Source organism: Arvicola amphibius, chromosome 8, assembly GCF_903992535.2.
Source record: "Arvicola amphibius chromosome 8, mArvAmp1.2, whole genome shotgun sequence".
Classification (NCBI taxonomy): Eukaryota; Metazoa; Chordata; class Mammalia; order Rodentia; family Cricetidae; genus Arvicola; species Arvicola amphibius.
In genome coordinates this window covers 113364424-113388818 of record NC_052054.1, presented here as the reverse complement: position 1 = coordinate 113388818, position 24395 = coordinate 113364424, and the positions used below count along the sequence as shown (strand labels likewise).

The 24395-nt window shown below is 47.2% G+C and overlaps 1 protein-coding gene across 2 annotated transcripts in view; it reads right to left on the bottom strand.

Annotated features, from left to right (window-relative positions):
* The window catches only part of Pax3 (paired box 3), a 94655-nt gene extending 75371 nt beyond the window's left edge, over nt 1-19284 (bottom strand). Inside the window, exons 1-4 of one of the 2 annotated variants that reach the window (XM_038339996.1) lie at nt 19200-19284; nt 17834-18069; nt 16470-16599; nt 15240-15374 (exon numbers count right to left, since the gene is read on the bottom strand). In XM_038339996.1, coding sequence (XP_038195924.1) covers nt 15240-15374; nt 16470-16599; nt 17834-18069; nt 19200-19284 — 586 coding nt within the window. The remainder of the gene's footprint in view (nt 1-15239; nt 15375-16469; nt 16600-17833; nt 18070-19199) is intronic. The other variant, XM_038339997.1, reaches the window with a different exon arrangement.
* Nucleotides 19285-24395: the final 5111 nt, after the last annotated feature.

Sequence of the window (24395 nt, the reverse complement as noted above, 5' to 3'; positions counted from 1 at the left end):
TGATGTAACTCACTATTCATATACTATCAATAGAATCTAAGTACCAACTCTAGGACTATGATAAATTTAATAGTACATAAATTAAAAATACACAAAATAAAGCCCAGCTGTTCAATTCAGAGCCTCTTGGCTTATGTCCTTCAAAGTGATGAACTTCTGAGGTTCTCAAGGCTTCCAGAACCTGAGGTCATGGCTCACTTGATAATATGACTGCTTAGAACGCATGAAGCTCTGGGTTCAGTCCCCAGCACCACATAACCCAGCATCTAGACTCTAGATTCTAGATGCACTGAGCATTGGAACCCTCTCGGCTGGTGCACCCAAGAAGAATATCCCTCACATCTTAACGTCCTCTGGAGCGGGGCAGATGCATTTCCTCAGACCTCTGAAAAATGGCCCGGAGCCATTGAAAGTGTGAGCGCTCAGGTCACTTTGGCTGCCATGGCAAAGCTTTCAGCTTGGAGACCAGATGAGCCCCACACATGCATTCCTGATCTATGGTTCTGAGCCAAAAAGAACCTGAATGCTCTTCTCTGGTTTGTTATTTGCCAAGGAGCCCAAAACACCAAAACCAAGCCCCTTCCCTGATGCAAAAAAAAAGTGGGAGATGGAGCATGTGAAGTAGAGAATTCTTTGAGGCCAACTTGGCTTCACCTCCTCTTGGATAGCTCAGGAGGACACCCTGCCTTCTGGTTCTCTCTGTCAACAAGGAGGACTCTCCTGGCTGAACTGACCCTGTATGCCCACATTCGAAACCGGATCTGCTGAGGGTTAATGGAAGGAGCAACAGAAGCCTGTTCCTTGCCTCTTCCAGTTGCTTGTCGCCATGGACACCTGTAATCTCACCTTTCCTCCATACTAAATTGACCAGTCCCAAGATCCCTTTGAAAAATGACAGTGCCCTTGACAGATGAAGCTGTTGAGTTTCTATATGAATAAGGGCAAGCTGTGTGGGAGTGTATGTGTGTGTGACAGGGCTTCACGGGAGCAGGCAGGGAGAAGTCAAGGAAGAGAGAGAAGAGAAGGGACAAGCCTGGAAACTGACCACTCCCCCTACCCAAGGTCAACCCACAAGCCAATGGAGGAAAGAAAGCATTTTCAAACGTCTTTGGGGGTGAGGTGAGAGGACAGGGAGATTCTCATAACCATCAGTGGAAAAGCTAAGCTTGTTATGGAGACATCATTTCCTATAAAGATTTGAGTGACAGTTCACTCCTTTTGCCTAAGGTTTCTCCAAAAGGATTTTCCATGTACAGAAATGTCAGGGTGAAAGATAGGCATTGTCTTTCCTCCTGGTTTTAATGTGAGTTTTCACTTTTAGAAAATAGGATTCATTTCGGGAGGGAGGTTCATTAAACTGGGTGACATTAAATTATAGTAATTGAATAAAATAATGAAAATGATCCAACAAAAGTGCAGAAAATTCAGTCCTGTGTTATCATTTTAACAAGGAAATGACTCCTCTCCTGCCTGACCAAAGTATATGCTGGCTCTCCATTACAAACTGTGCCTAGCTTAGGTAGGAGAAGGATAGGCAACATGAGACCAGGAGATGCTGGGTAAGGGATAAGAGCCTTCTCTGATGCATATAAAAATTGTATTCCCCGTATGATACCATCTTCTATCATAAAGCCATACATGCAGATAGAGCACTCATATACATAAATAAATGAATAAATCTTTAAAAATAAACTGTATCCCCCTATTCCACTGAATATTTATGGTACCTCCTACATCCCAAGTATCCAATGACTTTGTCCTCAAGGATCCCCAAAACGACCAGCATAGGCAAGGGGAAGACACAGAGAAGCCAACCTTTGCGAGTAACTCAAAACTGATGGCCAATACGTGACAGTTTGAGTTGCCATCCTGACCTTCTACTGGAGCAACGACCACCCTCTGACAGCAGCTTTCCCAGCCTGGGGTATCCCGCTAGTTACTTCAGGCACACTAGAGTCTGCTTTTTTGGGCTTTCTGACCTGACACTCTATCCCAAGTCATCCATTTGCCCTCTTCTCCCAGACAAACACTCAGCAAGTATTCAGATTTTGGCAGGATCAGTGACCACAAGCAGTCACTGGCTTCAAGTAAGAAACTATAGAAGTTGCCTTTCTGCCGCTTGTAATAAACGTGTGTTGCGCACAGATGTGTGCCATGGAGTGCCCTGTCTGCACAACACCGAGCAAGCCACCACCCGGAAAGCATCCACACCAGATGAGCTCCCAAGTCCTCTTTTGCCTTGACAGATTACTAGTCTACCCCAGGCACTGGGAGGATCCAGCCATTTCAACTGCTCTCCTTCCTGGAATGGATTCCCGGGCCTTTTAGAAACAGTCTGACAGGATGTCAGAAGGCCCTAAACATTTCAAAATGGCAGTTTCCAGGCACTGAGATCTCACCTACAGAGGAATCTGAAATGCACCCCCTCCCACTGGATCCAGGAGTCCCTTGCTATTTTCAAGAATTTCAGGGAATAGGACGTGGAGATGGCTTAGTTAGAGCTCTTCTTTGTAAGCATGAGGACCTGAACTTGAATCCCCAGTTCCTATATATGTTTTAAAAGTCAGACGTGGCTCTGTATGCCTATAACCCTAGCACTGAGGGACAGAGACAGGAGAACCCTAAGAGCTCATTGACCTCGCTGAATGGTAAGCTTCTGGTTGAATGAGAGACTCTGTCTAAAGGAAATAGGTAAAGCGTAATAGAAGACACATATGTCATGCTCTGGCTTCTGCAGGCATATGCATGGGAGCATGTACCAGAACATCTCCATATATACAACATGTAAAACACAACACACACACACACACACACACACTGAAAGTGAAAGAGTATTTCTCCCCAGAGCTGGAGAGATGGCTCAGTGCTTAAGAGCACTTGTTCTTGCAGAGGACATGGCTCCAGCTCCCAGCAGCTACTTGTTGCTTCACATCCGCCCTTACCTCCAGCCCAAGATCATCCAGAGCACTTTTCTGACCTCTGTAAGCATCAGGCAAATATGCAGTGCACATACATGCACGCGGGAAAAACACTCAGATACATAAAATAATAATTGAATCGAAGAAGAAGAAGAAGAAGAAGAAGAAGAAGAAGAAGAAGAAGAAGAAGAAGAAGAAGAAGAAGAAGAAGAAGAAGAATCTAGAAGTATTATAGAGGAAGGAGAGAATTATGAGGCGGCGAAGCATAAGCCGTAGTCGTGAGTCTGGATTTATAAGTCTTCTTCTTCTTCTTCTTCTGCTTCTTCTTCTTACTTCTGAGTCTTATCTGTCTTCTAGTCCTTCTTCATAGTCTTCTTACCTCTTCCCTCTCCTCTCCTCCTCCTCCTCCTCCGCCTCCTCCTCCTCCTCCTCCTCCTCCTCCTCCTCCTCCGTCCCTCCTCCTCCCCTCCTCCTCAGAGATCTCAGGGCTATGAACCTAGTCCTCCCTAGAAGCTGACTCTATTTGCCATCTCTTTCCCTACTAAAAAAGCACTACGAGGCTATGCCATTTATCCAGGGTTCCATTACTGTGTACATAGTAGCCCTGAAACAATTCACAATATATGGTCTAAGTTTCCGCTGAGAACAACCTCGCAGCAACATTAAAACAGATCAGGATCTTCATTTGGGGATTAACCACCCCAGATTTTCCCTCCTACTGAGGGGACCACATACTCTTACAGGTAAGAAGGAGATGCCACACTTTAAGGACCTGATTCGGTCCAAATGATGCACGGGGCGGGGAGAGGGAGAAAGGCTGCTTTGGATTGTTCCCAGCTCTCAGCAGCTGCTCTTAACACCAAGCCTGTTTGCATCGCCTCCCTGACCACTTCGGATCCCACAGGCAAGGCAGAGGGAGAGCATAAAGGGGATCCAAGAAGCCAGCAGTATCTCTCTCAGCTTACAGAACACGCACCTTCCGGTCTGCACTGACAGATCGCGTTGTTGAGCATCTTGGAATGGTAACGAGAATGGTCAAGAGACAAGTCTCGCTTTTCTTTTTCAGTTTTTGTTTTCACCAGCTAAGGCTTTAGTATTCAGAAGTCAGTTCCTAGCCTCATTTCTCCCGCCACCGGATGGCCTGCTTCTAAGGAGTAGTGGCTTGAAATATCTGCTTCGTATTTTGTACCTGTGTACTCCTATCATTGTTCCCCATCTCTGGGGCTTGGGAGTGGCTTGCCTTTCTGGGATAGTTGGAGCACAGTTCTTTCTGGTTTAGTCCGGACTCTGTCTCCCAATTTAGGTAAGCTAGGTCTTAGCAACTGTGTTCCCAAGCATCAGATTTAAGGGGAAATAGGCCAAAGTGTGTAGCAAGAGGTAAGGTATGTGGAAAAATATAACCAGTCTTTTGTGCAGTAGGAAGGGAATGAATACAAACTCCCTTAAAACGTGCAGCGTTACAAGTCAGCCATTACTGGATGCAGAACCCCCACACCAGCATAGCTCAGAGTCAGAATACAACAGGATATTCTATGACTTACTAGTTCGAACCCAGCTTGGAAGTCCTTGGAAGATAATATCTCCTTTATAGCATAATAGTTAGAATAAATTGCTTCTAAATTATACAAACCATCCATAATATCTCCCGCACAAAATAAAAGTAAACAAAGAAGCTTAACACCAGGAGACTGTTTTAGATAGGAGTGGAAATTAAGTAAAAATTAAACCAAAAAAGAAATTTTAAAAGGAACCAGTAAGTGGGGGGGGCGGGGGCGGAAATTGGTTTAGAGTTAGATGTTCCACTTGGAGAAACAATAGAACACTGGAGAAGGTTCTGGAAGGCAGTCACTGTTAATGGAACAACTCTTAGCCGTGATGTCAAAGCTCCCCCTCACAGACTGATAGAGGAAAGTGCCCTGTCTGCGTGCCACAGCCCCCCCAAGGCAAACACGGCCCCCCGCCTTTCAGTTGCTCAGCTCCTCCACCATTTGCTCTCCACGCAGAACCCAAATTCCAGCAAAGCTCTCAAAAATCACAGATGCCATCCCCTTTATTTTATAAATAAACTCACATCTGTGCCAAATGGTGCTGTTACATTAGAAACATTCTAAATGTAAAATAAGCCACCCTCTGTCAATATAGCAGAATACTACGTGGCTACACGAACAGGGCAAATCCCTGGCAAAGAGGGATTGCTGGGGCATAATGTGGAGTTTAAAATGAAAAAAAAACAAACGAGGAAGGGAACAGCTGATATAGAAGATTACCATGTCTACAAGAGGTGAACAGATTGTATACATGCATGAGACATAGGCTGGGGGCATAGGAGTTAATTGCATGTTTGTGTATAGTTTCCTAAAAATCAAGGTACTGACTGATAACTAGAATACAGGGAAAGAAAGCATGCTATCCTGCTTCCAATCATAGCTTTACAGTTTTGTACAAATCAAGTGTTTTATCCACCCCAAATTTGAAATAAAAGAAAAATTCAAAAACCACAATTAACTGGGAGTCTAAGTCATTTGAAGGGTTGACTTGCTGAGGATGTGATCCTCAGTCTGTCCACGGAACTGAGAGCTGGCTCACAGAACCTAGAAGTCCCCTCACATCTGAAAGCCTTCAGGGGGCTAGGGGGCATCCAGAAGGAAAGTGGCATGCTCTCCAATAAGTTTTTATCAGTTTACTGGGGCCTGGCAGCCAAGGAGCAGAGACTGCCTGCTGTGCTGCCTAAGCCGTAACAGCTGCATAAACCGGCCATGCCCCAGCTTGACCTATCTCTGAGACAGGTCAGATCTGCGCATGTGGGGATAAGAAAACAAGAGTCCATGCAGTCAGGGCCTGCACTGGCAAGCGGCTCAAGCCAGAGATAGGAGCAGGAGTTCTGTGTCCCCAGGGCCTCGGGAGCAAGTACTTTCTTCATTCACAGCGCTTGACGGTAAAACAGGACACACAAGGGCGCACACACAGCCTCACCACCATTTTTGGGTGGGGTGGTGTTGACTAGAAGGAAATCAAATTAAAAGGTCATTGTAATTTATCCTCCCGCGTAAGATGACTACTTTAGAAGGTTTCCTCAACACGTCTAAGCTGCAGTCTTAAGAAGAATCCCGCACGCCACAAAGGACGGAGAATCCATGTAATCCCACGTGCAGAACAGCAAGGTTATTTAAGGATGAGCAGGCTGAAGATGGGGCATACTGAGAAATGGTGAGGAACTCCACCAAACGAGCAAGTTCCAGAGTTGCTGGAGTGAAAGTTTGAGATCAGTTTTCACCAAGTAGTGTGCTCATCGTTGACCCGGCAAAATAAACAAACAAACAAAAGTGTGCAAACAGCAAGCTCATCTAGCAGAGAAAACCAAGAGCCTGGGAAAGAAAAGGAGTGAAGACATTTGGTGAAAGTCTGAGAAATTTATCATTTTTCTTACCCATGAAATCAGTCAAGTTGGTCTATGAAATAACTACTTGCGAACTCACATTTCTGACACGAGGGATGTGGGATGCGGCGTGTGTGTGTGTGTGTGTGTGTGTGTGTGTGTGTGTATGTGTGAAGGCTGAGTGTGTGTGCTTGGTCTTCATTGTTGCTGCTAAGCCCTGAATTAAGCTTTTATCTGCCCTTGGGCAGAGCCCATCTGCTAGTCTGTAGGCTGGTCACTTTCTCAGCATGCTCAGAGTTTTGTGCTCCCTACTCCACCAGGACTGTGAATTTTCTAGGATGGATATAATTTACACACAAGCAGCTTCTCATCTTAGTCTCACAGAACCCTGGAAACTAGTATTTACCTACTTCACCTTAAAAGTGCCAAAAAATGGAGTTCAGGAGGTCACACCTGAACAGTGTGCTTGGTCACCGTTTCAGAGCCTCATGGGTAAGGCAAGCACGGGTTACTTTTACTTTGGGCACTGTGTTCTTTTGGAGCACAAAAACGTGTAGGAAAGTATTAAACCAGACAGGACAAACACACTCAATGCCCCAACAACCTTCAACCAGGAAACTGTCCAGTCCAGGCTTCCACTTTCTTTACAATAAAATAAATGACACCAATTAATTTTCTTTAGTTCAAATTAAGCTCAGCTATGAAAATTGAGAGAGACAAACACACTTACCCTTTGGACACAATTTTTCTTAATGATAACAATACATTAGAATATTAAATTCTAGGATACATGTTTGAGACTCCAGGGAGATGCCCCGAATAAGAGAATGCATGCCTGGCATGTTGATCCCTGGGTTGTGTCCCTAGCATCAGAGGAATTAAATAAACAAACAAGCTCCATGTTTATTCCAGAACTTAACACTAAGAAATAAGAGGGATATGTGACTGCTATGTTTTAATATATCTATATCGCTCAAAAAAATCATAAGAGAAAAATACTGACTTTCTACTAAAAAGCTAGTGTGTGACTGCATCAATATTCACTATAATAACAAAAATAAATCAAGTCAATTCTATGTTCTGACACAAACTGCAAAGTAACTAACTTTCTTTTCTTAGCTATTCTACCCTAATTTGCTCGTGGTGTCTATCTAATGGAATGAGACCAAGCAGATTTAATGTCGTAGCTCTTTCTAGAGTCATAGTTATTGATTTTACTTTTTAAAGATCTTCATTTATGTTTCCACAAATTTATACTTTTTAAATTTTTACTATGATATTATGAATGGTGCACGCTGAAGATACAGTCGCAAGCCCCCTCCCTCCACCTTGTTGGTCAGTGCTGAAGGGGTTCCCTGGCTCATTGCGAAGCATTTTAATCAACTACTTCTGAATGGAATCTGTTGGATTGGATCCAGAACAAGAAGAATTGGCCCCAAGAATTGAGAATTGGTGTTAATATGCTAGTATAGACACAACAAAACTAGACAGCTAAAAGTCCACAAGAAACTTTAGCCAATAAACTACCGAACGGGTCTAAGGACATAGACAGAGAGTAATTTGGTTTTTAACTATCATGATTTCTAGGTGACGTAGAAAAGACCGTTTGTCAGTGCAGTAGATGGAGGACTTGAAACTTCAGATGCCTTCCATCAAGTCTCTTTGCCCCAAAGGGGGTGTGTGTTCTTTTCTTTCACTTTACTTACAAATCTACTGCAGGACTGTAAACGCTGGAAAACTGTTTTGCTATTTGCCATGTAAACTAATTTGCCTTCTCAACCTTTTCCCTTTTGGGAGAAAAGTGTAACAAATCAAATTCTAAATTTTACACAGATGCTCCTTATCGCAAATACAACTTCTTCTTTTGTAAAAAGAGAGGTGGCCATTTACATAGCAGAAGTGATCTGTTCCTTTTTACCGGGGACAATGGGAAAGCGGGAGATCGAAGGTAAGAATTCATAAACCCCGTGGCATTGTCTTCGGCCCCATTTTCTTGTCTCGCTTCGCCAAGGGCAACTTTCTAACGCCGCGGTTCTCAACCTGTGGGTCATGACCCTTTCGGGGTGGAACAACCTTTTCCCAGGGGTCCCATATCAGGTATCCTGCCTATCAGATGTTTACATTATGATTCATAACAGCAGCAAAAATTAGAGTTATGAAGTAGTGACAAAAATAATTTAGTGGTTGGGGGGCCATCTCCTTATGAAGAGCTACATGAAAGGGTTGCAGCACTGGGAAGGGTGAGAAGCTGTAGGACATGGGAAAGCCATAGAACAACACCACTCTCAGCTTGGTGAGCATTTGCAGGGAGAACGGCAAAGTCCAAGTTGCCTTTTGCTTTCTCTCTCTTCATGTGACAAATCACAAAGTTTGTGGCATTTTGAATTTTGCTGCGGGATTTTAAATAAAGCAGAATGTAGGAGAGTTCCTCCTTTGAGGCCACAACTCCCCAGACAGAGGCTATCATTCTTAACTTAGCAAGCTGGCCTTGGGACGAAGATCTGGCCCAACTTGGAACTGGGATCTACTGTCTCCCTGGCAATGTTTGAGCACAGATTCAAGGGGAGAAAGCTGCTTTAACTCTGTATGTGTATAAAAATATATGTACATGTAAAATATACAACAAGGATAAAATAATGATGTACCTGACCCAGTTAAGGCATATTCACATATGCAAGCAGACTCTAACTTACAACCTAATCTGTTTTGGGAAGTCATACTATATTGTAATGATTGATTAGCGCTATGTTACACTAGTAGGTATTTGAACATAGATGAATCATCAATGAGCTCATTATGAGTTAATATAAGGGATTATTGCATGAAATTTTTAGAAATACTTATAAGAAAAACACAGCCAGCAATGACTTAACTCAGCATGTCAATATATACCTCGTTTAAGAATGAAAAAGAAAACGTAAATAATAAAAATATGAACCCTTATAAAAATCATTATTTAGAATCAAAATGCACACTGCGAGGGCACTCACCAAGTCCCATACAGGGGCACATACATGATACACAGGGAACTATCCCAAGCCTGACTCTGGCATCAATAGGGGAAGCTCAGAGTAATTTCTTGGAATTTGCAAGTTAAGCACAGAAATGGTATATTTCCAGAGGAGCCCTTGAAAGATTTTTTTTTGCCGTCTCATAAAGAAAGGAAAAACCAATACAAATATAGCAAATTCTTAAACAAACAAAAACCTAATAGTTGACCAAAAAAAATCAACAACTACAGAAGCCATGAGGGGATTCAGGTGTCTTTCCCAGCAGTCACCATCTGGGAACGGACTAAGATCTGCACCACTACCTCCAACTGCCAGGCCTCTAGAAGTTTGCAGGATAACACACCTTTACAGCACACCAGGGCCGGCTTAATTCTCGGCAACCAGTTTGTAAATAAACCCTGATGGCACACACTGTGCACACAAACACATATCTACTCCTCTATTACAGGGATTTAAAAACAAACACCAAGTTATGGAAACGCCACCTATAGAGAGATGTGGCCACTCTACCGCACAGCCTTCTGTGTAATTTATTCTCCGTCTAATTTGACATAAAAATCTGATATCTTTTCCGCATAACATTCCAGCCTGGGAGGCAATTATAGTGACAAATTCAGATTTAGAAAATTTGCCATTACAGACAGTTGCACCCCAGCTTCCCCCCCCCCCGCCCTCCTCCACCCCGGCCCAAAGAGAGAACCACCTTGATAAAAATCAATATCTCAACCTCAGTTCTCAACATAAACTCGCCACGGGATAATTGAAAAAACACCCCATGAGCCTTCTCTCTGAGATGACGACACGGAACTGGTTTCAGTTCCTATTCCTTGAAGGGGAATTTGGTCAGTTCCTCCTTAGAGATTTCAGAGGAAAAGGAGGATTTTTTTCCAAGACAGATAAATTGAAATGATCCTGCTTTGATCTGTGTGGTTAAGAAGCCCTCACAAAAGTAGGTGGCCACCGAGGGGCTGAGCTCCTGGCCTTTTAATGGATGACAATGGTATATCAACAACCGGCTACTTAATCAATATTTGGCCAGAGCTGCAGAAAACGCTCCTTTCAGATTTTAATTCCTGGTTGTAAAACAACCCAAGAGCAGCCAATGAGATAAGGCACCAAGCTGACTGCTTAATTGCCGTTTAGTGGCTAGCGAGTTATGTGGTCAGTTCTTGTTCTTAATAGTTCCTTAATCTTCATTTACTGGAGAGAATGAATAAGTTACCTGTCATAGGGTCCCACTGAACTGCAACTTTCAGGGTCCCAGGCCAGGCAATCATCACTGAGCTTCTCATTCTGCTGCCCACTTATTTCTGCATAACTTGAACGTTTACTCTCACGATTAGGAAGGATTTTTGATTGGTCCTCAAAATATTCATGAATCTGGAAACCACGCGGGTTTGGTGCAACGCTCCTGTTCACTTGATTGATTTCTGTATATTACACTTGCTTGAACCGAGGCACACTTTCTGGTTCCGCATCACCGCCTGGGTGGGTTTTATGACTCAGCCCTCGGGACTCTTAAATGACCCTTCAGTAATTATTACACACTGGAAGCCCCTACCTCCTGTTCCGGTGCTATCAACAATCACATCAAACCCCAAAATAAACATATGATTTCAAGCATTAATTAGAAAATCTGCATGTTTTCAATAAAGCTACAGAGTAAGCATACAGCAGTTACCCCAGTCAAACAAGAGGAAAAAGAAAGTGCTAAGAGACAGAAACCCCCTCCCCAACCTCTTCATTGTCCTGTCTAGAGAATGTGACTGCCGTGTGGTGACCCACTGTCATAGCCAATGTTTTTTATTTCCCCTTTAAATGGGACACTTTCCTTGAGTAGAATCGCAAAACTTTAAAATTAATCTCCAAGTCCAAATACGATTGAAGGCAGACTCCTGTCCTGGCGAGTGGACTTGAAAACGGCCAGGAAAGCCACCAGTAATAAAAGATCTGGGTCCAGAAATCTGTGATCCTACACCCCATTATTTTAATATGTGGGACGGCTCAGCCTGTGCCTCCACACCACACCAAGCCGACACCAGCAATTCCCTTCCCCACCAACACGGAAGAAGCAAATGCCTTTCCTCTTCCCAGCGGGACCCCCTCCATTCGAAAGAGTTTTCCAAACCATCCACTGCAAACGAAATATCCCAAGAACTTTACCCCCCACCTTTTTTGGTCTTTATAGAAACACATTTTTTAATCTGACGTCATTTGTCATTAATTTTAGAGAAGAGCATGAGCTTATACACAAAAAGGGCCAGGGAAAACGTTTAACACTTGCATTTTCTGAAAAAAACAAAGCGCCCTTTTCTCCCCAAATTGAAGAAATGTGAAGAGAATACAGGCTCTCAGCGATCCTGTGTCCGAATTCTCTCAGTTTCATCCCTGCAATGGTTGCAAACCTCCCACGCTTATTTGAAATTTTATTTTTAAAGGGGGAGGGGGGAGTCCGGTAAAAGTGTGTCTCCAGTCCCAATCAAAACATCAATTTGGCAATCTGGCCTCTTTCGCCTTGCGCTCCCGCACGGCCACTTCAAAGACGCGGCAACAAGTCCGTAATTGTAACGTTACATCTAAATATTTAAGCGGAAAGTCTTCCCGTCGCGTGTCCATCTACAGTCCCCGTCTGTCCGGTAATTCCATTACCGCACAAAGCAAAAATGTTGCCCAAAACTCACAAACAGGAAAAGCGTCACCCTGCTGAGAGAAACGGAGGGGGTTGGGAGGAGGAGGAAGAGGAGTAAGAGGCAGAGGGAGGAGGGAAAAAAGGAGGGGAGGAGGTGGAGAAGGAGAGGATGATGAAGGAGCACTTTCTATCGATTAGTCACCGCTTTTGTGTTAAGGGCTTTCTTTAAAATAAGAAAAAAACGGGGGAGGTTGCAGAAATTTCACTAATGTGAGCCTCAGGCTAGGGAGGGAAAAAAAGAGGAGAAGAAGGGGGAGGCGGGCTGCGTCTAGATGAAAGTGAGAGGGACATAAAGGAGGCAATTGAGTCGGCTGCAGCCCGGCGAGCTAAGCTGCCGGCCGGCCGGAGCGCGGGGAGGGGCGGCGCGGCGCTTTGGCGCAGGGCGCAGCAGTGGGGGCCCCTGCTATTGTGGCGGCGCCCGCGGGCCCGCTCTGCTGCGCCGGGGGAGGAACAGAGGCGCCCATTGAGCTGCCGCAGCCCGGGGTGCCTGAGTTAGGACTCCGCAGGTCCGGCTGTGCCTGCTCCGTCCATCCGCACTGCTGGCCAGGGACAGGGTGGAAGGTCCCCGGCCGCTCATTGCTCTTCTTTCACGGGTGTGTTGGAGCAGGAAGGATGGTCTCAGCAGGAGTGCAGAGAGCCTAGGGTTCCCTTGGAGCTCAGGGCAGGACGCACCCGCTGTATTTGGTGACCAACTCTTGGATTGGACAAGGGAGAAGGAAAATTGGACAAGACAAAAGGGACCGTTTAGGAGAAAGGACAAGATCTTGGGGGGGGGGGGGGGGGCGGTGGCTCTGACCTCTGTCTGGGTGCCTTTCTCCCCGCACCCAAGCGTCTGCCAAGCAGACCCCAGGCCAAATTTGTGTCCAGAAAAGTCAGTCTGAGTAGCAGGTACCAGGCCCATTTGGCAAGAGCACACAGCAGTGGTGGGGACTCCCCAAAGTCCCTCCTCCGCCAGCTTTTCCCTCCCCTTTGCCAGGACTCAGAGAGCCCTTTCTCAACATCCATTCTATTTTACAAGTGGGACCGCCGGAGACTTTTGATGCCCAAACAACAGAGCGGAATATTTGAGGTTTCTAGACTTCAAACTGCATCTCCCTCTATCCTCTCTCTGGGCCCCCTTGCCCTGCAGGGTTCATCCGGAAAGGAAGCTGGAGGCACTGAAGGGACCCAGGCTGCGCCTTCCTTGACAACCCCAAATTAAATTAGACTTCAGCCACTGAGGTGTGTGTGTGTGTGTGTGTGTGTGTGTGTGTGTGTGTGTGTGTGTGTGTTTCAAGGACACAGCCCCCACTGGGGGAACACTCTGGTTTTTAAAAATGGTAGCAATTGCCCTTGAATGGCAGCCGGCCCAGTGAGGCGACCCAAAAGACTCGAAACATTTTGTAGGTGAAATGGCCACTTTTTCCACGCTGGAGAGTCCATAAAACTTCCTGGCTCAGCAGCTACTGGGGCTCATTGAATAATTCATCCCTCATTGCAAGCCCATAATGTCTATTCTGGGCCCTTTGTGGGGCTGTTTTCTCTTCTTTTCTCCTTGAATTATAAAAAGGCTGCCTTCCTTTGTTCACATCAAGCTGCTCGAAGCTGGAGCTTTGTCTGGGCCAAGCTAAAGTGTGAGTTTCAATGGACTCTCCAGGCTTTGTCTCCCAAGTTCATCTCCAAGTGTAGATTGTGTAGAGAAGGCCTTCTTTGTAAACGCTGGAAAAGTTGTACAAATGTTTGACCAGCTCATTTGGGACGTTTTGTCTCCTGGGCCTCGGTTGTTGCTGCTGCTGCGAGGGAGCGGCTGCTCTGCCTGGCTGCCACTTTGAGCTCGGAGCAACAAGTAGCAAAGCCATGGATCCTGGCAGGGCCTCTCTCATAGCTACGCTAGAGTAGAGCCTCTCTTCTAGCCTCTGCTATAGGAGCCCATTGGGCCCGGGAGAAGTCTGGGTCCTCAGCCCTCAGCTTTCTTTCACCCTAGCACCTCTAGAGTGCAGCTAGGGCTGGAATACAAACCAGAGGTGACCAGAAATGCATTTGTCCAGCCTTGCACAGATTTTAGAGAAGCCCCTGCTGTAAACACAGAAGTAACCGCATGCCCATTTCCCTGCTCAACTTCCTTCCATTCTGAGTGCCTTTTTCTTGATTATATGTGTGCCCTAAAAACATCCATATATTAGAAGTCGGGCACTTGGTTGCTCACATCCAACTCTAAATATCGAGGGTGCCTTTTGTATTGGTTTGAAGGCAGCTTTTCTGGAAAGCCAACACTTGTCTCGAGGCTACAATGAAGGTTTTTAAAAAAGATACAGTAATCTGTCTGCTAGAGCCATCCAGTTCATCCCAGAAAGCCCTGGTAGAAAAGGGTTCTTCCTTTCGGTAAACCTTTATTTTTGAAGATGACTCCAAGCAGGTGATACTGAAACAGCCTGCAATTCTCCATGCCCCGGAGGGAGATTTTTCTTTTGGTGCTGACAGGCCACAGCCAACATGGAGTGGGTGGTCTGTACCCCTGGGGGACAGAGGGTGACAACACCAGGGGCTGAAGAACACAGATCCCTTTGACCCAGATCCCTATAATGCTATAACTTGGGCACCGTCGGTTGCCAGACACATACAGGTTATATATCCCTCATCCTACTTGAAAATAAATGAAACGTAGTTCGGTTTGTGTACACACACACGAACACACACGTGTATTAGGCAGCAGGGGTGGGCATCTTTAGGCTCCCACTGCCCGGAAAAGTCATATTCTCATTAATTCTCACCCACACGCACAGTATTTTCCAGAGCGTAAAATCTGCTTCAAGCTCCGAAGACTTAATTAACAACCCCCCCCCCCGCATTATCAGCCCATATAAGTTGCTTTCAGAGAAGCTTAGTTTCCATCTAGAAAGGGTCCACCTGCAACGCATTTCAGACTTCTCGACTCCGAGGAGCTAGAAATGGTGGAGAATAAAACTCACAATAGCTTAGAGTTCGTATTACTGGAGGTGGCACGTGCTGAGCGTGTATGAGGCCCCGGATTCAAGCTCCAGGAAAATAAAAAAAAAAATAAGATTAGACTAGAGAAGATGTTTGTTTAATACCAAGTACCTCGCTGGTCTTTCACGTAAATGTCTTTCCCAAGAGCAGTAGCTGTGGCCGAGGCCGGAGTTGGGCTCTGAGATGAGCCAGGGCCGGTTTGCGGTTGCGCAGACCCACAAGTCTTAGAACCAGCGCTTGTTAGTCGGTGCGCGCCCGGCCCAGTAAGGGCCCCTTACCTCGCTCGCTCAGGATGCCGTCGATGCTGTGCTTAGTCTTTTTCTCGCTTTCCTCTGCTTCCTTCCTGTCTAGATCCACCTCCTCCTCTTCTCCTTTTCCAAATTTACTCCTCAGGATCCGGCTGATGGAACTCACTGGGGATAAGAAGAGGAAGGGAACAAACAAATTTAAGAGACTTAGAGAAAGATCCCAAAGGAGAAACCTCAAAGGCCCAGCCCAGGCACTCAACACGTTTCTTGCTCTTGGGCAGGGATCATCGTTGCTGTGTCCTGCCTCTGGTCTCCATTCTCTCCGGTCTAAAAAAAAAAAAAAAAGCCCTCACACTTTCGTGGGGTTTTAATTGCTTAGACTGGAACTGGTAACTAGAAATCTCGCAGCACCTCCAATTTAGAATCGAGAAATGTTACCTCTGTCCCTTTCCGAGAAGAGGTTGGCTACTTGCCTCTGAACACCCTAAGAGGCTCCTTCCACCAGCTCACCCTTCACCGTGACCCTCCCCACACTGGGTCCCAAAGTCCTGGTAAGAAGAACCAAGAAGAACCACGGAGGGCCTGCTGCCTGCAGATGAACTTGTTTTCAGGATAGAAAGGGTTTAAATTTCAACTGCAGAATATTTCCCTATTGTAAAAATCAAAAGAAAACACACTCTCTAAGATTTATTTTTTCCAGATTCCAGTCTGGTAAACAAATCCATGCTCTGAAATATATCGTTCTCACAGAAAGAAAAAGGGAGTTTGCCTTTAATTAAAAACAAACTCTTCCCGCGCGGAGGCCCACACCCCCCACCTCTCCCAAGATGCCAGGATGCTGGACCGACTCTGGAACTCCTGGGGAAATCGCGTCTGAACGAATTTTCACCCCCTTTACTGCCCCAGCCAACTCTCCACCGGTGGGGCTTGGAGGTTACTTCAGTGGAGGTTACCAAAACATTGGTTTCTCTTTAGAACGGAACCATCAATACTAATAATCATCTGGCCTGTGCGCCGCGTTTCTGCATCCCGCCACCCCCCCCCCCGGGAAATTTCAGGCCGTCCCCCAAGCCGCCACCCTGGGGACCAGCAGTTCACCCAATGCTCCATAAAACATCAAGAATGTCTGGCTTGTAAATATTTCAGGGCAGTCTCTTAATAGCCACGATAGATAACTGGGGCGATTTTTACGGCTGGTGTGTCCCATTGGAGTACGAGACTGACGGTCGCGCCTCCGGGGAAAGTTAATAGACCCAGTACCTGAGGGTACAGTGTTCCGATCACAGACCGCGTCCTTGAGTAATTTGTCTCGAATTTCCCAGCTGAACATGCCCGGGTTTTCTCTTTTGTATTCCTCAATTTTCTTCTCCACGTCAGGCGTTGTCACCTGCTTTAAGAGATAGGCGGGTGGTGCGTTGGTACCCAGTATTGTGAGCCCGATGGAGTGCCCCCACCTCAGGGTCTTTTGGATGCCCCTTCGTGTATTCTCTGGGACTGTCCCTCTGCTTAGCCAAATGACTTTAATTCAGTTTAGAAAGAAGCAGACAGGAAATTATCCCATTCGGGGCAGCCTGGAGACCCTCCACCTGCCCAAAGACGCTAGAGCAACCAGATTAAATTAAGAAAGAAAAAAAAAAGTAAGTTTGGAGGTAAGGGCTGTACATTCTGATCACCAGAAACTGGAGGGAATCCACACAAAAACGAAACTGAAAGGCGAATGCTGGAAAGAGCCACAGAAAAATCAAATTACGTCAGTTCCGAAGAGGTCAGAGCTGAGCTATGGAAGGAGTAAGATGAGATTTCAAAGGCCATGTATCTAGGCTGGGTTATTGTTGCTTTTAATTAAACAAACATAGATAACTGGAAAGAATGACTCTTTCACCCACTCAAATAAAACTGTCTCCTTAGATCCTCAGGTTAAGTGAGAAAACGGGGAGAGAGGAACTGTGTTTGGGAGTCTTCAGTGTCCGCTTGATTTTAACCCCCACCTCTGACAACCAGAAAATCATACTGGCTTCTCTGAATAACCCAAAGAGAAGGCAGCACCCGTATAATCTCCTCCCACTCTCTAGCCTGCAGGACTTTATTGCTTATTAAAAAAATAACATAATTTAAGGATCTCACAAAAATACTTTTTCAAAAATGGAGTCAAGAGGCTTATTATAAAGAAAACTAATAACCCTGACTTCTTGGAAACAATTTGCACGGAGGTTGGGGGGAGGGGTGCAGTCCAAATCTGGGAAAGAAACCGTTCAAGAACCAAATTGGAATGTTTAGCTTCGTTCTAGGATGCTGCCATGAGAGGGGGCTGGGAAGACTGTTGGGGAAAATCAGCAATGGGTGGGCTTGCTTTAGGTGTTTATCAAATTAATTTGATGAGGTTTCCAAGGTTCCTGGGCATCAAAAGCTAATGTTACCTTCCTTTGCCAAAAATGCTAGCCTTTCTCTAGTGTTCAAGGACCACCAGCAACTATAAGAACTGAGTTCTACACACACACAAACACTTCTTCCTAGATATGAGGTATACCTCCCTTGGAAAGTCCCTTACTCCCAGCTAGAGAGTGCCTCCTTCCCACCCGCTGGACCATGCGCCCTGCGTCCAGGAAACTAGGCCCCAGACTCACCTTGGGCTTACTGCCTCCAATGGCACCAGGACGGATGGAGCCTGTCTCCTGGTACCTGCACAGGATCTTAGAGACACAACCGTGGGACACACGCAGCTGGCGAGAGATGACGCAAGGCCGAATGCCATGGTGGGCCATCTCCACGATCTTGTGGCGGATGTGGTTGGGCAGAGGCCTGCCGTTGATAAATACTCCTCCGAGCTGGTTGACCCGGCCCTGGCCAAGGGGGGTGGACACTAGAAAGAGAATGCAAAAGACAGAGCCCAGGCGAAAGTCATTTAGAAGAATAGAAAGAAAGCAGCAGAAAGACGAAAGAACCCAACTCTGCTTGTCTCCTTCCGGCCTGTCCTCCTATGTCAGTCAAACACCAGCTACCAGGCTTGCGACTCCCAGTCCGGGACCCTTACTGTTATGATTGTTTAAATAATTACGCACTGCAGGGGCATATAATCTTTCGGAAATTGAGTAATTGCTGCAAGATAACTTGATGCAGAAGGAACTGTATTTTCTCTTTTAGGGAGAAAGGGCAAGTCGGAGGGAGAATCCGGGCTGCTGCCTAGACTGTCTTGCAATAACTGCTACAGAATCCTGCCGGGTCTGGAGCACGCAGACAGCCTTTAGTGTTTCCGAACCAGGGAGTAGTAGGCAAAGGTGCGGAAAGGAGACACGGATGATAGCATGTATCACACCTGTTACGCCTCAGAAACGAAACCGGCGGTGAGCCTGGCAGTGGCCACCACAGCCGAGGTTGCTGCTCTACTAGGGTCTACTCTGGACCGAGGTCTAAGGGCTGTGCCTTTAAGGCCCAAATTGTTTGGTAGGGTTCGGGTTTGCAGTAATGTCTACCTCCCCAAGCAAACCAAAAGGCATTTCTAAACATGTTAGGAAACTTCGAGATGCCTCTTGAGTTGAATGGAATTTAACTAATCAATAATAAAACTTCCAATTATGACAGCAGGAAAATTCTTGCCGAGCTAGCAGGAATTTTTCAAACGTGGACGCAGCCAGGACACTTTCCTAGCAACTTTGGGCGAACAGACGGAGAATTCGCTTCCGCTGCTGCGAAGCTTGACCACCATCCTCACCGCAGCAACTCCAAAACAACAGAGCCAAGTGGAGTAGGCGGGAATAGGCCAGACAAGTTCCGAAGGTTTGTAGAGAGTGTGATGCTGCGTTTACAGCCAGAAAGTGAAATGGGGCTTCTCTCCCCTCCACGAGAACCCCTCCCCACTATTGCTTCTTGGGATGGGAAGTAAAGAGGAAGAGGCTCCTGAGAACGCACGACTAAAGGCCCGGGAGACCTGGAATGGGGTGCGGCAGCCAATCCCAGTCCCCGGGATCCGGATGGGCTGAGGCCCTAACATACCTTCCAGCGGGAAGCCGCTGCGTGGGTAATTCTGCCCCGGGCCGGGCCGCATCATCCTGGGCACAGCGCCGGCCAGCGTGGTCATCCTGGGGGCAGCTTCACTCGCAAATTATATCCAGGTGAAGGCGAGACGAAAAAGCGAGCGCAATGAGGCGGGTGACCCTCGGGAACTCTCCAGATCGCGGAGAGCTCCTCCCCAAAAAGAAGACTGGAGAGGAGAGAGAGGCGGGGCTCGGGGAAGGGGGGCTGCTAGCTCCTAGTCTACCCGCTCTAGAGGAGTCCCTAGAATGAAAGATCCTAAGCCCAAGACGGACAAGTTTGGTGCGAGTCTGGCAGATCGGCCCCTCAACTGGGGCCACTGGCAAGGGTGCTCAAGGCGCCACGAAGATGGGGGCGGGAGGGTGGTGACGAGGCGGGAGCACGACCCGAGTCTCCTCCCGTTGTGACACCGAGTGCACGGATCCGGACTAGGGAGCATTTATTAGTTCTTTCGCCCAAAGCTTGGTCAGGAGCCCTGAGCTGCGATTGGCCGATGAGGAGACCGTCCCGGGTGGCGAAGACTCGCGCTGATTGGGCGACAGAGGCTACTTTCTCTTCCCATCCCTGACGGTGCCCAGGCCTCCACCGACCCGAAGGGGTCCAGCTCTGTGCCCCTTTCCCCGAGAGAAAAGGGTAGACAGGTTGAAATTGGAAGAGGCAGCCGGGGTGATGAGAGCGGCTGAGGCTGGAGAAGGGCTCGCTGTGTCTCTGTCACTCCACGTGTTTGTCCCTCTGATCTCTTTGCTTTTCCATTCCTGTCTGTCTGTTAAGTCTTTCTGTGTCTCTCTCGGAGAGGCTTGCTCTTATCTGGCTCCTATTCTCTCTGACTGTCTCTGCTTTTCACCTGTGGATTTCTCTTCGAGGTTACTAACATGGGGGTAGGGGCGGGGGGAGGGGGAAGGCTTAAGGAGTCCCGGATGTGTTTAGTGTTCCTTTCTCTGGTCTGCCCTGGGCCGAGGCTCGCTATGGGAGCCTCCCAGAGTGGCTCCTCTCGGGAAGAGTCCAGGATGTGCCCAGACGGTCCTTTTGTCTTCCTTAGTCTGGGACTGATAGGTGGGGTAGCCTTAGACATAGACAGCCATGACTAGGCCTCCGAACTAGAAGTTACAAACTGGGGCGAGGGATTCAACTCTTTTTTTTTTTTTCCGGTTTAAAAGACCTTCTGGGAAGTCGGGGACTCTAAATCACACTTACAGATCGATCCCTGATGCTCATGCATCTATATGTTGAGGTTTTGCCCCGCTGCAGCGTTTGTTCTCAGGAATTTATTATGGCATTCAGACTAAACTGCTTGAAAAATAAAAGGAGCAAAGTCTTGGCTAGGAGCTGAAGTGTCCCCAGCAGGATATGACGCCAGGAGTGTTGTAAAGACTGTCTGTCCTTAGAGAAGGTACCATTGTGCATAGCCTTTTATTTATAACTTGGTAAGTGCCAGCGAACTCGCCTCCTTTACACCCCCGAGTGCCAGCCCCGCGTTCTGCACCGCTCTTTATTCCCTCAAGTCTATTCAGGGACTGTCACTCTGGGGCCGAGAGGTATTCAGGGCCTTAATCAATCAAAAGGATGAGAATCGGGCAGGTTTTTTCCCTTTGAAATAAAGGAAACAATGACTTCTGGGCTTCAAGTTCCCCTTTTTCCTTTTATGATATTTGAATTTTTCCTGCCCCTGAGTCCTCCAGCCTCTCTATGTCCCTCTACCCGCATCTCCTTTGACAGTTTTGACGTGAACTCAGGCCCCCAATCCCACTTGCCCAGCGCTAATTAAGGCAAACTCAAGAGGCAAGATTGGTGGTGGGGAGGGTGCGGGTAACTGTTCAAAGTCTAGGGAGCTGGCCCTTTAAGAGTTCACTCCCAGTGGGAAAAGCTGGGTAGTTCTGTGCTCCCCCTGAAGTCAAAAGGCTTCCTTGACCCTGGGAGCAGGCGAGACAGGCCTCTGGGGGACTCCAGAAAATGTCTGGACACCCCACCCCCACCTCCCACACACTTGAGGGAGGAGCATTTGAGTTCCCAGTGGAAAGCCGAGAAGCTCTTTGCCTGGAGTCCTGTTTAACCAAGTTTTATATTAAATGATTCGATTTGTCAAGGAACAAAACTTTCTCACTTCTTTTTTCAGAATTGGGGTCCTTCAAAGTCTGGGTATTTGTTTTCTAAACCACGGCACATCCATAGCGACCGAGGAGCCAGACTTTTCCAAGTTTTTTGTCTCCCCATAGCTGAGCAGAGCCGGGCTTCCCACTTTGTAAGGTCAACTTTAATCCATGGGAGGACGAGGGACCCAAGGTCAACTTCAAGAGGGTAAACTGAGGCTGTATAGTCAGTGAAAGGGGGTCCATTTTTGAGGGTTAGAGCCCCGCTGGGGCCGAGCCTCCTCTGATTTTTAGTTCAAGGCTTCAGTGGTGTATCCCCAGTTCTCCAGAGAACTGACCCTGCTGAAGAGCCAGTAATGGTGACCTCTTTGTAAGGGGTGGATGCAGATTCCTTTCTGCATTAAGAAAGTCCTCTGGGATACTTCCACCAAGGTATTGCCAGTTGAACATCTCCTGGGTGCCAGTTCAATAGTACATTCATACTTGCCACCTGCTAGGAAAATGTCCAGGCAGAGGAGATGGGGTAAGGGTAGGGTCAAGGACTGGGTTCTTTCCCTCCCCTGCCCAGCGCTCTCCGGTCCACATGCCACCAAAGGATAAAGGCCAACTCATCTCTGCCCAGAAGTCCCCAGGGTCCTGAGGGCACTGAGTGGATTAAGCAGATGGACCATTTCTAAAACTCCATGGCAAAGGCCAAGGCTGAGGGTCTCCTGAGAGTGGCACCCAATGCCAAATCAAATCAGGCAAAGCAAACTTGGAAGAAGCCCACAACAGGTTAATGCCTAGTTTGACAAGCCCTGGTTTCCGGAAAAAGGTTTCGTTGGGGTCTTCCCCCTTCCTTTTTCACCAAATGCGTCTGGAAGCTGAAACTACCCTATCCCCCAGCCTGAAGGGGGGGGGGGAGGGGGAGTCTCCACCCATACGGCTTGCCCCAGCTAGGAGCCACTGGGCTACCAAGACAAGGTGTTCAGTCTAGTCAGAGTACAGTCACTAATTGGACAAACAAGTGCCACCCGTGGATCTAGGACAGAGAACCCAGGTTTGGACAGCAGCACTCCTCCAGTTCACCCAGGGCGAACCTCAAATGTGTCCAAAGAAGTGCCTGCAACCATCCCGTGAATAACCCTGGCACCCATCCCTGCCATTCACATATTTGTAAAATGAAATTTGAGTCTTGGGAGCAAAAATAGTACTATCTAGCCCCTGTGACAAGTGGGATTGAAGAAGGGAACATTGCGGTTGACTCCTGTATCCACCCCCTCACCCAAATACACACTTTAGAGGTGTGTCAGGTATTGTAGATAAAACTGACAATCCAAGCCTGAGCGAACTGCTTAGTTCTTGGCTCCCAAGTGGATATGGATCTGGGACTCTACATCTACAGTGGCTTCTGCTGGACACGTTTTTCTATGTATCCTCTTCAATTGGCAGGGAGGGGGGGTCGTCTGTTCAGGGGCTCCTCCAGGACCCTCGGAGATGACCTCACTTCCAGGAGTACAGAAGTCTCAACCCGGAATTATAACTGATGCAAAATAATGTTAAGAGAGAGGGAAGTAAAGTGGTGGTGAAGGCCCCCAAGGCTTTCTTTGCCGGGGCTGGTAGGAGAGACGCTGAGACAGGGACCGGCAGCCCACGGGGGTGGGGAGGTAGAGGTTGCTTGACTGCACCGCTGGGCGGCAGGATACAGTGGGACAACTGAGTAGGAATCTTCAGTTCTACAAAAAGGAGTCTAATAAAACTCTAGATTCCAGGTCGTGTGCTTCTCACCCAACAGTGGTGAATGTGTGGGTTAAATCCGTGGAGCAGCGCGCCCACCACCACAGCGTCATGACAGTCATTTTGCGCCCCAGCTTCACAGTCGCTTGTCAAAAGCGTTGGCGCCGCTCTTCTCTTCATCAAAAAAAAAGAAAGAAAGAAAGAATGAAAGAAAGAAAGGAAGGAAGGAAGGAAGGAAGGAAGAAAGAAAGAAAGAAAGAAAGAAAGAAAGAAAGAAAGAAAGAAAAATCAGGCAGGGTGAGCTCTAATTTAGGAACAAGATGCGGATCTTGAAATGTCTGGGTGAGCCACAGCGGGTTTGTCCTTGTCATGCCCCTGTAGCAGAGGGGTCCTTGGGGAGCTGCGAGCGGGTTCGCAATAAAGAACATATGGTTTGTGGGAAAGAACGGGTAAAGGAAAAGGGAAAAGGAAAGGAAAAGAGACGAAGAGAAATCTTTTTAAAACAAAACTGAAAACCAACAGAATAGGAAGAAACTGCACCTCTGTAGTCTTACAGAAGTTCATTTGCAAGATTTATCTTTAAATAAACACAGATGGTCATCTGCCACGGCCAGAGGAGTCTTACAAAATATGATGACAATAATAATAATAATAACAGTAACAGTAATAATAGTAATAATAACAATAATAACATATTAATCCTCTCTGCACGCGTCGATGGGAGTAAACTGAGGAGGAGGAGGAGGAGGACTTGATCTCTAAAAGAGCCAATTTCGTGACAGCCTGTGCTCATAGATCTGACTCTGGTGTATCTGTGGTTAGGGGCTAAGGCGAAAGGGCTTTCCTTAGCCTGAGGACTGACTGACTGGTACCGGGAGCAGCCTGGGCCGCCTTTGTGCAGAGGCAGGCGGAGAAGCTGAGTCCCAGGCGTCCCGAGAGTGGTTAAGAGGAGTGAGTCAGAGAAGCAAGGTCTACAAACTTTCTAAGGACTGCTGACTAGAGCAAAAAGGTAGGCAAATGACCCTCCCAGGATCTCCTGTTCCCGGGGGACTGGACTTAAGTTCCGGGACTGTGAATCCTGCTCTAGGCGCTGACAAAATGGTGGAGTAGCAAAGCAGTGGTGGTGTGGCGGGCGAGGTGACAGGCCTGTCGCTGGAATGAGTGCAGACCTGTTTCTGAGTCACCCCGGTGCAGGCGTCAGGGCAGTAGGATGACACCGCTCCCTGGATCCGAGCCCTTCGACTTACAGAAGATTTTTGTGGTGATTTCAATCGAAGGGAGGGATGAGGGTCAATTAATTAATAGGAACAAAAAGGGAGAAAACTCGAAAGCCAGTGTTCAATTGCAGGGTGCC